Source organism: Eptesicus fuscus, chromosome 10 (assembly GCF_027574615.1).
Source record: "Eptesicus fuscus isolate TK198812 chromosome 10, DD_ASM_mEF_20220401, whole genome shotgun sequence".
Classification (NCBI taxonomy): domain Eukaryota; kingdom Metazoa; phylum Chordata; class Mammalia; order Chiroptera; family Vespertilionidae; genus Eptesicus; species Eptesicus fuscus.
In genome coordinates, this window is record NC_072482.1 from 74659572 (window position 1) to 74673158 (window position 13587).

A 13587-nucleotide genomic window follows, 5' to 3' on the forward strand; every position below is an offset into this window, starting at 1 on the left:
GGCATGAGTCTTAGTCAGCCACTTCCTGTATTATCTTGGGAGTTGACTTTATTTCTCCAGGCATAATGTCTCTATTTTCTACGTAAAATGAATTTCCTACTTCATAGAATTGTGAGGATCAGAAAAATATTTTAAATACTTTGAAATGCATAAGATATTGTGAGACTAAACAACATGAGATTTTTATGGGAGATTATTTTGATTTTTTTTTTTAAGTTTGAAATTATGCAATTTGCATTGTGCCCAAAGGAATGGAGGAAATCTTAAGAGATGACTTGATAAAATATGTTAAGTGATTATTATAGAAAAAAAGAACATGTCAGAGAAGCAAATAATAGACATAGGATTTTTAGAAGCATGCCAAAAAAGACATTAAGATGAAATAATTTTAAGAGGAAAGTTTTCAAACAAGCATCTCAAACTTTAAATAATCCACTAGAACCCACTTGTGAAACTTTGGTTTTCCATATAAATGCCAGTCAACATGAAAACCCTGCAGGTGGAACTATTTTCATATTTGGATTTTTCTGGACACTGAGTGGATTTATTTCCTTTAACATATGACTATTTTATATTTCCCTCCCACAAAGACTGAGATTTCATTTGTTCAACTTTTTTTTGTATCATTCATAATTAGATGATCTAAAATTGATATTTGTTAAATTAAAATTATAAGGTACCATTTTAGTAACCAATATCAGTACTGTTCTAAATATTCTCCAGTGATCTAAGTTAATTCACTTACTAAAGTTTAAAACCTTCACTTGGAATAAAAGCCCTTTTATTTACTGAAATAATGTCATATGAATTAGTAAATTGTTCTGAGCCCTATTAATAAAGTATATTCTACATATTTATTACTCCCTAATTTAAAAATCATTTTAATCAACTCTATTAAATATTAATAAATGTAATGAATGCTTCTTCATGCACAGGGACATGCATTTAGTATTAATGTCCCCGTTGAGATACGAAATTTCACCTATTATGTTTTGAGGGGAGAATATGAATGCAAACTTTTCTCATTTAATCTTCTGATGTGAATGAGCTTAAATTTGCTATTTCCTAGCCATTTATTTTGTAAGGAGTTATTTTATATGATATTTATATAGTATATATAGTTCCAACCTTACAATTTTCAGCCCTTTTCTCCAATTTATTAAACACAGAAAACTTACTTGAAGCTATTCAGTCACATTTCTGTGTGTTGTGTGTGTGTGTGTGTGTTGTGTGTGTTGTGTGTGTGTGTTGGGTTTATGAACCTACTAAATTTGGTTGTCCAAGCATATGTAGCATTTGCCCAGAAGATAAATTTTAAAAGTAAAATAATTATATTCATATTCAGTGAAAATAAGAAAAAATGTAACTGAAACCATAAACTAAAATTTAATGAATATGAAAACTATATAGTTTAATGTAAATGTAGCCAAAGTATATGCCCGATTATTGAATTTGTATTTTAGAGATATTCTGATGTTTTAACAACTTCTTAATTTGTCTTTTTTACATTTTGAATTTTATAGGAATTATTTACATATAGCATCTTATTTTAAAAGGTCAAATGTAAACTTTTAAAAAATATATAATTTATTGATTTTTTACAGAGAGGAAGGGAGAGGGATAGAGAGTTAGAAACATTGATGAGAGAGAAATATTGATCAGCCGCCTCCTGCACACCTCCTACTGGGGATGTGGCCACAACCAAGGTACATGCCCTTGACCAGAATCGAACCTGGGACCTTTCAGTCTGCAGGCCGACACTCTATCCACTGAGCCAAACCGGTTAGGGCTCAAATGTAAAATTTTTGAGAGTTATTGTCATATATATGGCTCTGAAGTATGAAATCTAATCACAGGAACGATAATTCATCCTCAAAATATGCATGGACATGTAGGTTTGGTCAAATTGTCTTCAGTTTTCTCTGGCCAAATAGGCCTTGCATTGGGGTATTTATATCATGCATGTCCCTCCATGTGATCTCTACCTCAGAAGCATTACCATTAAGCCATGTTATATACATGATGACAACACTTCACTTGTGTAGCAAGATAGATAAGCTAACCACTTTTTGTCCTGCGTCTGACAGAAATATAATCATTTTCATGAGTGAGCCTAATTTCCTGAAAGAAGCTTCTATATTTTACCCTTCTGTCTGATTTCTGATGATGGCATTACCCTTCTTTCAGGTGGAAACAGGATGCATCTTTGACTCCTCCTTCTCATTTGTTTTTTTGAACTAGTCCTTCTCAGAGTCTTCTCACTATTTTCAATCTCTCTTCACCAATCATCCTGTTGGTTTGTTTGTTTGTTAATCCTCACCCAAGTATATTTTTTCCATTGATTTCCTAGAGAGAGTAGCAGGGAGGGAGGGGGAGAGAGAGAGAGAAACATCAATTGGTTGCCTCCTGCACCAGGGCCAGGGATGGAACCTACAATCTAGGTATGTTTCCTTGACCAGAAATCAAACCCTCGACACTTAGGTGTTTGGGCCAGTTCTCTAACCATTGATCCCACACCAGCCAGGACACCAATCATCCCTTTAATCTTTATGGGGTTTTTTTTGTCCTGTTTTCTAGTATCATGGTTTTGTAGATGTCATTACATCTTTCTAAATCTCAAAGTAAAGTTCTTTTCTCTGAATTGATGTTTCCTCTGTGTTCAATTTTCTCATCTGTTTATGTATCCTGTCTTTTTCTTTCATTCCAATGGATTTTTTTTTTTTCTGGTGATCCTTGGCATCTTGCTTTTTTCTTTCTTTCTTTCTTTTTTTTTTTTTTTAATGAAGGACCCGGTACAAATATGGTGTTCCTCTTTTGTTGTGTAAGTAGCTCTGTAATCTCACTGTTTTGTTCACCTTACCAGGAAGTCTGTTGAGAACTTCATATATATAGCTAAGACATATTAACTGGCAGCTTATATTTAGGGTAAACAGGCAAGATAAATGAGTTAGGCTGTCGGACACTTGTCAGAATGAGAATAAGTGGGACAACAGTTCTGGAAGTCTTTACTCTTCCCAAGTGCTTTGTTCAGTATTATTTTTAGAGACGCATCCACTTTTTTTTTTTTTTTTTTTTTTTTTACTTCTTTAAAATCTAGGGTGAATGCTCAGCATCATCCATTTTATGTGGAATCTGCATCTTGTTTGGCTTACGTGTTTTTATATACAGACCTTCAGTTATTTCTCCTGGGGTTTGTTTTGTTTTGCTGTCTACCCAAAGTGCTGAATCTGTGTCCACAGGCACTCTGAGTTTCATTGTCAGATAGAGCCTATATCTACTGCAGCCTATCATAATGTTTTCAGAGATATGTTTTGAGTCACTTCTCATCTTCCATAAATTTGTTCCATCTCTAATCTGTTTTTCCCCCGGCTCACCAGTGACTTGCACATTGCATATTCCAATGTTCAGTTCTTTGTTCTTATCTTACTGGACTTATTAGCAGCATTTGACACATTTGATCACTTCTTAATACACAGGTTTCCAGGACATCACATTCTCAGTTGTCCTATTTCCTTAACCACCACTCTTTTTTTTTTTTTCCTTTCAATTTTGTTTTGTATTAGTTTCAGGTGTACAGCTTAGTGGTTAGAAAGTCATATTTACATAGTGTTCCCCTTGATATTTCCAGTACCACAACTGGCACCATACATAGTTATAAAATAATATTGAAGCTTTCTTGGTTGAGCATTGACCTATGAACCAGGAGTTCATGGTTTGATTCCTGGTCAGGGCATATGCCCAGGTTGCGGGCTGGATCCCCAGTGTGGGGCATGCAGGAGGCAGCTGATTGATCATTCTCTCATCATTGATGTTTCTATATCTCTCTCCCTCTCCCTTCCTCTCTGAAATCAATAAAAATATATTTTAAAAAAAGATTTCAGATTTCAGCATCATAATTGTGCAGAAATATTAAAAAGCAATTTTAACTTGAATAGGGACTCTAAATTTTTCTTATTTTTTGTATTTAAATTAATACATGATGTTGTAGTAACACTTAGCCAAGTAATTGGAGACACCTGAATTTAGATCCAGATTCTGTTACTTATGCTATGACTGGGAGCAAGTCATTTCATATTGGAGCATGTCATTTGAAAATAGAGGAAAGTGTTTAGTGCCAGTGAAAGTTTTCAAATACCTACCTGTGTTTGACTTACAATGCAATAAGAATGATAGTATCTTTGAGTATATGCAGGACTATTTTAATTATTGAACCTTTTTATTTTAAATTTATCCAACTTCCCACTAAATTTTAGAAAGAAAAATCACAGTCTTCTTAGAATCAAACTTAGTGAATGTCTTATATCCATATTCCTCTGGTACATTTCTTTTTCAAAATGTAAGTTCTAAGCATACCGCTAAGCATTTCCATGGTAATAGTGGTTTTTATAATATACTAGAGACCTGATGCACGAAATTCTACAAGAGTAGGCCTTCGCAGCCACAGCAGCTGCCTGAATCCCTCCTTCACAGCCATTGCAGCTGCCTCGATCTTGTGGCTGCAGCCCCGGCTTCGTCAGGAAAGACGTCCAGTCTAATTAGCATATTGTGCTTTTATTATTATAGACTAGAGGCCCGGTGCACAAAATTCATGTGTGGGGGAGGGTCTCTCAGCCCGGCCTGTGCCCTTGGGGGATGTCTGACTGCCGGGATCGGGCCTAAACCTGCAGTCAGACATCTCTCACGCAATCCGGGATGCTGCATGCACCAGTGACCATACTTTTCATTCAGGTGAAAGGCATCTTGCTGTTGTATGGGCAGGTATATTTTTTTGCTCTGATTATAAAAAGTAGTACATAACATGATCCTTCTGAGGCAGTAGTACCATTTTCCCTATCATATGGGTGGAAAAACTGAAGCAGAGAGAAGTTAAGTAATTGGCTTTGTCACACAGTTATAAGTGTCAGAATCAGGGCTGACCACAAAATGTGCAAGCAGAGTCCATGCATGTCATCGCTGCATCATCCTGTTTTTTCAGTGTTAGAGTAGCTTTGCCAGGTTTTAATTTTTAAATCTAAGAGACTGTTCCCAATATATAGGGCAGGGTCCTTAAGCCTGGTCAGTGATCAGAGCTGATCTATGGAATGACCGGCAGGCGGGGCGATCAGGGAGCCCCCGCTGGCGCCCGCCTTGGCTGGCGATCTGACACTGGCAACTGGCTGCCCCCCCTCCCCGCCCCCCCCATCGCCACCTCTGGTTGCCTCCCTCTTGGGGTCTGGACGCTCAACATCGGGGCAGCTCCTGTGTTGAGCATCTGCCCCCTGGTGGTCAGTGCATGTCATAGCAACCAGTCGTTCAGCAGGTCATTCCCCCATTCGGTCGATTTGCACATTAGGGCTTTATTATATAAGATTTCTAAAGTACGAGACTTTGAAGGTTTCAACTTCTTTATCAGAACATTATTTATATCATGATGAAAATAGTGAAAGTTTTGAATTTACTGCTGTGCCTCCAAGTTAAAATGAAACTGTCAGTGCGTCAGTTCACTCAAAGGTGAGAATTAAAGGAAGAATTACAATAACTACATGGCTGCAGCAGGCAAGAGGAGAGAGTAGGTTATAAAATGGCCAAATTATTTTTGATCAGGTACTCCTTTATTGTTTGTTTTTATAGTTTTAGAGTAAGAATACATTTAATATTGTTTAATATCAACCATATGATGCATTTCACTATTTTTATAATCTCAAACTGAAATTGACAACTTTTAATCATTAAGACAATTGGGCATATAAAATATTAATGTAGGGTATACTTCCAAATATGTAGTTTTTAAAATGTATTTTCCCATAATTTTTTTCTGGTAATAACTTAATATATGGTCTTGAAGAAAATGAGTATTCCATAATTTTGAAGCCTTTCTTCAATTGCTAAATATTATGGTTCCTTTAGTTTATCAGCATAAGGAATACATATGTACATCAAAATGTTGACCACATCTCTGATAATGAAAAATATTTTAATTCATGTTTAAAATAAAAGGTCAAATTTACTCCCTATTAATCACATATACTCATTCCTTCCCTGTATATACTTGCACATTAACATTTTATATATTTTCAAATCACTGTCCATTTTAGCCTTTAGTTCTATGATTCTGTGAAAAGTTATGAGTTTTTAAACTAGAAGTAATTTTTTCTATACTAATTCTGCTTCAGATGGGCATTGCTTGGAACCAAAGAAGTAGCCCTTAAGGTTCCCCTCCCCTGGTCAAGGGGAACAATAAAATACCATTTATATGGTAAAAATCATAATTTTTGTTTTCTTTGTAAATTACTATGTCCCAAAGTAACTTTTTAAAATTTAAATATATGACAAGAAACACTTTAGTTTTCAAACTTTTTGGTTTGTGTCTCCTGAAGGCCCTAGAAATGCAGAGGAAGACCCTGGAAATTCAGAGGGAAAGGGCTATTTAAACCAAGTTCTCATTTGCTCTTAGTTAGGGTATACTTTTCTGAAACTGTGGTCAGAATAGCCTTGAGGTTTCCCTTGGACTAACTAAGTGCACGCTTTTGCGTTTAGTGGCTTAGTCAGTTTGGTCTGGAGAGCGAGCAGACTGTGATATCATAGAACTTACTGGCAGTGTTTTCTGGAAATGAATACCTACCACTTATTGAAAGTGTCAGCTAATGATGGAAATTAGGTTTAAGGACCAGACCTTGTGGTGATGATAGAGACTGCTAGGTAATGTTGATTTGTATTTTCCAGAATTTTAAATGTGTGATTGCAGGAAGCTCCCTTCAATGAAAAGTGAATGAAAATGTAAAAAAAAAATCTATCTCGGTATTGCTCTTAGTAACTTGCCTATGAGTTTGAGAGCAAAGTTTATGATAAATATGGAAACTACAAAAATGAGTAAATGGAGTGACTGGTCATTTTTAAAAATAATTTCAGAAGTTTTTGCATTGAAAATGTTCATTAAGTAAAAAGTAGAACATTGTTCTAATTTCAGGCAATTTACTTTTTCAAATTTCTCCACTATAAAAATTCAACTATAATTTTGCAAGGAATAAAAATTGAAAATGATTCTTGACTAATATCCAGCTCTCTTTTATTTTAGCAGGACCAAAAATTTACTTTATTTTAGTAAAAGCACCCTAACAAAAGCTATTACCCACTTTAAAAAATAAAAGCCTTTTTATACTTTATCAAAAATTAATCCATACAGTTCATCATCCAATGTTCTGTGGAGTCTACTATGTAATAGGGACTAAGCCAAGCCCTGGAGAAATGGAAAATGAAAGACTACCCTCAAAAGTCCTCCCAGACTAGTTGAAGAATTCAACAGGCAAAGAAATAGTTACAGTATAATGGGGTTGAGTTCAATAGCAGATAAGCACAAAACACAGAGCACTGAGAAAGGAATCAATCTGACTAAATATATTATCCTTCATGTCCCTGCTCAGAATTCTTTGTTGTCTACATAATATAGAACAATATTGTCCATTTAGAACTCCAAATGATAGTTTAGGACTAGGAATCTGGATTTTGTTGCAGGTTAATATGTCTGAAGTCATGTAATAATTTTAGTTACTATGCTACATGCTTCAAACCTGCCTCCCAGGGGTGTTCTGATATTCTGGTAATGAGTGAATAATTATAAAGCACTCCAGTTTCTTTCATATTCATGTGTGTGACTGACTCTGTGTGTGTGTGTGTATGTGTGTGTGTTGTGTATACTTACCCCGCTTTTGAAAGGAATCAAGTCTTTCACATTTCATAGCTGTTAAATTTTGTGTGAGCCAAATAGGTTTTATATTTTGGCTAATTCAAAATCAACAAAGTTTGCCACAGGGAGGAGGGGAGCTTTAGGGAGGTTGTCTTTTGTTTTTCTTTTTTCCTTCTTTATTTTTATAGTAACATGAGGCTTGATGTTTAATGTCATCTCCATCTTTTAATCTATGTATTTTCAAGAGAAGATTTAAAAAGAGTTGAAAGTAAAACACTTTAAAAGCCAATGTTAAAGGCAATTATAAATGCACTAGAGGCCTGGTGCACGAATTTGTCCATGGGTAGGGTCCCTCGGCCTGGCTGGTGATTGGGCTGATCAGGGCCGGCCAGCTGTGGGGGCAGGGACCGCAGGAGGTTGGCAGGTGGGTGGGACCACGAGAGGTTGACCAGCCATGGGAGGTTGGCTATGGGAGCGCACTGACCACCAGGGGGAAGCTCCTGCATTGAGTGCCTGCCCCCTGGTTGTCAGTGCGCGTCATAGCAACCCGTCGACCATTCATTCAATTGTTTGGTCGCTTAGGCTTTTATATATATAGATAGTATAGCAGTTATTGAACCTTTTTATTTTAAATTTATCCAACTTCCTATGAACCAGGAGGTTATGGTTCAATTCCAGGTCAGGGCACATGCCTGGGTTGTGGGCTGGATCCCCAATGTGGGGCATGCAGGAGGCAGCTGATTGATGATTCTTTCTCATCATTGATGTTTCTATCCCTCTCTCCCTCTCCCTTCCTCTCTGAAATCAATAAATATATATATATTAAAAAATAAACAAACACAGATTGTGAGACTAGACCAGTGATGGGCAACCTTTTGAGCTTGGTGTGTCAAACTTCACCAAAAAACTGAGCATAACTCGGGTAGTGTGTCACTTTGAGGAAAAAACATTATTTCGCAAATGTTTCATCCTCAGGAGCAGCAAATGTTTCATCCTTGGCATGCGGCCGCCTCAGCGGCCGCGTGTCATCAGAAATGGCTACGCGTGTCAGTGCTGACACGCGTGTCATAGGTTCTCCATCACTGGACTAGACACTATAGCAGTAAATATTTATTGAAACTGATTTTTTATTTATTTAATTTAATGATAGATTGATTTACTCTATAGGTATTATATATTCTTAAGTTCATTTTGAGGTATTCTAATTTTAAAATACCCAGGGTAAATTGTACATTTTAACTATACTTCCACATTAGTAATATATTTAGTGAATGAAAATTTAAATTAGACTATAAATACAAATAATTGTTTTATTTTATTTTATTAACTAGAGGCCTGGTGCACGAATTAGTGCACCAGTGGGGTCCCTCGGCCTGGCCTCCGGGATTGGGCTGAAACCGGCTCTCCAACATCCCCCGAGGGATCCCAGATTGCGAGAGGGCACAGGCCAGACCGAGGGACCCCACTGGTGCACGTTTGGGGCCGGGGAGGGACAATCAGGACCGGGGAGGGACGCAGAAGATTGGCCAGCTGGGGAGGGACTGCGAGAGGGCTCCAGGGCATGCCCAGCCCTTCTCACTCAGTCCCGATTGGCTGGACCCCAGCAGCTAGCTAACCTACTGGTTGAAGTGTCTGCCCCTAGTGGTCAGTGCACGTCCTAGCAACTGGTCGACTGGTTGATTGTCTGCCCCCTGGTGATCAGTGCATGTCATAGCGAGCGGTTGAGCAGCCTTAGCATATCATTTGCATATTACACTTTGATTGGTTGAACGGCCTACCGGTCAACCGGACACTTAGCATATTAGGCTTTTATTATGTAGGATGTTTTCCATAAAGAAAGTATATCAGTCAGTATTCTACAAAAAAAGAGAACCAATAGGATGTATATATAGATAGATTTATTTTAAGGAATTGGTTCATAGGATTGTGGAGGCTAGGAAGTCCAAAATTTTCAGGTAGCCTGGAAGGCAGGAAACCCAGGGAAGAGTTACAGATCAAGTTCTAAAGAAGTCTAATGGCAAAATTCCCTCTTTTTTGGGAGGTCAGTGTTTCTTAAGGCCTTCAACTGTTGGGATGAGACCCACCCACCTTGTGGAGCACAATTTGCTTTACACAGACTCTATTAATTTAAATGTTAATAAAGTAAAAAAAAACAAATACCTTCACAGGAACATCTGAGATGTTTGACCATATATCCAGGTACTGTGGCCTAGCCAAGTTGGCACATAAAAATAGCTACAACAGCAAGCTACTCATTATGAGCTTTCACCTTAATAAAAGTGAAATAAGGTACAAATGTAGATAAATATAGATTCTTCAGCTAAAATTTACATAAAACTGCTATTTTTACTTAAACTTATATCTTTCTGTATATTCTTTACTGAAAGTTTGAAGAGACATTTATGATTGTATTTCCAAATGATATTATTTCAACAGGCAATCTAAATTGAATACTAAGATTATATCTTTGGATAATCCACTTTTAAAACCTATTTTTAACACATCCCAAAATTGAAACTGTAAAATATGTAGGTTTTTCCCCCTAATTTTATAAACTAAAAACAATAGATAGGGGGTTTTTGTTGTTGTTGATTTCCATCATTTTGAAGTTACTTTGTAATTGGATAAGAATTTAAAAATAAGTAATCAGCCTAGGTTAATTTTACAGCAGATTACAGTAGTACCACATATTATTCATGATACAACTTTAAAGGATCCTGCCATACAAGTGAGGCTTTTTTCTTATATGTAAGATGTTGCTAATTCCTGAACATTATGACTACTTTCATTTAAAAGCCAGCGTGTCGTGCCAGACTGTTCTTAATGGTTGCAGCTAGAGAGAGATGTGGGGCTGGGAAAGTGGGAATTTCACCACTTGTTGTATATACTAAAATATTATTAAAATCTTGCGTTAAGAGTTGGCATTATTTGAATATTTTACAATATATTTTACTTGGGTTTTTAATTTTTTTTAATTCAAGGCCAATGTTAATGTAGGTATAAAAATGTGTCTGTCCATCAAAATTACTTTAAAGATTTATTACACTTAAGACAAAACTGTTCATTTGCTGTGTTATATTTATTCAGAAAAGGATATCTTTTTTCCTAGACTCGAGGTCAGAAATCATAATTTATCCTTTATAATTTATCTTTTGTTATTGAATGCCCAGTAGCCATTCAATAAATATTAGTTGGTTGGATAAAAGTAGTATTGGCCTTCACTGGCTAAAAGTAGATGTTGAGAGAATTTTTTAAATGAACCAAAAACTTTTTTTTAAATCATGTTTTATGGTACTGTGTTCATTTTGGATATACTGTTACAAAGTGATAAAAAAAAAAAAGATTGTTTTGTGTTGATCTCTATAATATTTTAAGAAAAATAAGTTAAATCCCTGTGAGAGGGAAGAGTGTTTTGTTTCAACTCTGAATTTTGCTAATTGATACCAATAGTACATTGCAGTTCTCACTTCTAACCAGCCCTGCATGTGATAGCCTTTAGAATTATTTGAACAAACTCTTCTGAGATCCTAACTCAATGGTTTGCTGATGGACAGAGATTGTAAAGTAAATGAGACCCTCACTGTGTTCATTTTTAACTTGAGCTTGACTTTGAACTAGTATATTTGCAGATGAGATGCAGTGGGTTATATCCTTATAAACTGTTTATTACAAAGAAATGCAGTAAAGTGCATTGGGAACAAAAAGATAAATCCACACATGATAAAAGGATTTTTCTCAAGTTTCTCAGTCACTATTATCATTTAAAGGAGAGAATCAAAGGGAATTTTAATTTTCCAGATATTCCATGGTGATGAAGAAACAGCACAATATGTCATAGAAGGAAGCCAGGTCAAAGAGAAATTCAAATAGATTTATTTATTCTTTTTGAGAAAATGAAGTGATTCTTTTCTAGCCTTTGTGATACTTCTTTATGAAAACTTGATGACCTCAAGTCAGAAATAAATCTTTCAAGGAAGAAATGCAGCAGAGCAGGGATAATGGTATATATAATTTTTGAGCCTAGAGCGGGATATGGACACACCTTGCTCTATTGCTGGAATGGAAAAACTGGCTTAGCTCGCCTTGAGTCAAGTGTCTTGGCTAAAAACTCTCCAACTGTTTCTGACCATAGTATTCATGATACAACTTTAAAGGATCCTGCCATACAAGTGAGGCTTTTTTCTTATATGTAAGCTGTAGGAGTCGTGTCTTGGTGACATAAATGTCTTCAAAATAAAATGGGTAGGTATAATAAGCAGATATTCACACTCTTTTCTTTTCACAGGAATTATCAACATAGAAAGAATGCCTTGTAACCATCATGCAGATACAGCACCAACGGTAAGGCAGTCTATTTCTGAATTTTTAAAACTGATAAGAAGCTACAATGATACTGGTTATAATAATGTCATTGTACAAAATTCTTATCCTCCCTTTTGTCAGTAGTTATGTCCCTCCTGTTTTTTAATTAATGAAGAAAATTTACTAATTTTTGCCATGATATGGGAAAATAAGATCTGTATCATTTTTACAGGTACTTATTTATATTAATGTTATATGTGGAATGTTTTTTTAATTTAAGAATACTTTATACTTTTCGCCCAGCTGGTGTGGCTCAGTGGTTGAGTGTTGACCAAGAGGTTATAGGTTCCATTCTGGTCAGGGCACATGCCTGGCTTGTGGGCTTCATCCCCAGTAGGGGGCGTGCAGGGGCAGCCGATTGATGTTTTTCTCTCATCCATCATTCTGTCTCTCTATCCCTCTCCCTTCCTCTTTCTCTAAAATCAATAAAAACATATTAAAAATACTTTATACTTTTGATAAAGTAATGCAAATATATATATGGAAATTGATTTACACCCTTTTTAAAATGAATGTTATTTTGAGCATTAGCATCATTTAGAGTGAATGATTTGTAATAGTGGAATTATGCTTCCATTTTATTATACATTACTAGGCTTTATTATTATCAAAGTAAAATCCTGTGTTTTATCCCTCTTATATTACTACCAGGCAACAAAAGGCATTTAACAATTACAGTATCATTTACTATATTAAAAATAATTATAGAAGATAATATAGAAAGGAGATGATTAAAATTAGTATCTGAGTATAATATTTATATGAAATATATATCAATTGATAGTTCCCACTAGACAGATTTATAAGATGATGTAGACTAGAGTATATCTTCCTCTTCTCAAAGCATAATCTTACTTCTTGTCCTTTCTATTCAATACAGCTCTTCATTTCCTACTACTAAAAAATATATTTTTAAGAAAATGAAGATAATATTCTACTATATCTGAGTTTTATTGATAATTAATATTTTTCTCTAGGGAAAATTGACTCCATTTTTTATTTGTAATAAATCCATATGATTAATTCAACATATTTGATGACTAACTATGTGGTGCTCCAGAAAAGACTAGTGTTTTAGGAATTAATCAGTGTAATCATAAAAAATACTTGATTATAGTGTATATACCAATTATCTTTAGTAGCAGTAACATTTTATAAATTTTATTCTTTAACATTTAAAATTAAAGATAACAATTATGGAAAACAAATTATTTTAATGTATTTGAATCATTGGATTATTTTTCATACTTTTGAAATTTATGTTATTCATGTAGGCATTCCTGTGGCACTGGTGTTTACATTTCTGTTTTTTTTTGTTTGTTTGTTTGTTTGTTTTTTGTATATTCTTGAACTCAGAAAAGGACAGCCTGGCAGAGTTTTTTTGTCTTAACCTGTGGACTAATTATAGATGCCTATGTTAATTAAATGATAAAATAAAAGAACTGAATCCTCATGAACTCATGAGAAATAATGATATTAACTTTTTCAGTAGTTATCTCAAAATAACTCCAGTGAATTAGGAACAATCTATCCTGTATAATAAAGAGCTAATATGCAAATTG

General features: G+C 35.2%; 1 protein-coding gene across 11 annotated transcripts in view; it reads left to right on the forward strand.

Annotated features, from left to right (window-relative positions):
- The window catches only part of AHI1 (Abelson helper integration site 1), a 159891-nt gene that overhangs the window by 76406 nt on the left and 69898 nt on the right, over nucleotides 1–13587 (forward strand). For 10 of the 11 annotated variants that reach the window (XR_008557177.1, XM_054721679.1, XM_054721681.1 and 7 more), the window contains one exon: nucleotides 11949–12004. Coding sequence is in view for 10 of the 11 variants with exons in the window: in XM_054721679.1 (XP_054577654.1) it covers nucleotides 11949–12004 (56 nt within the window). In the remaining variant the exon portion in view is untranslated. Of the gene's footprint in view, nucleotides 1–11948; nucleotides 12005–13381; nucleotides 13455–13587 lie in introns of those variants that run through there. The other variant, XM_054721688.1, reaches the window with a different exon arrangement.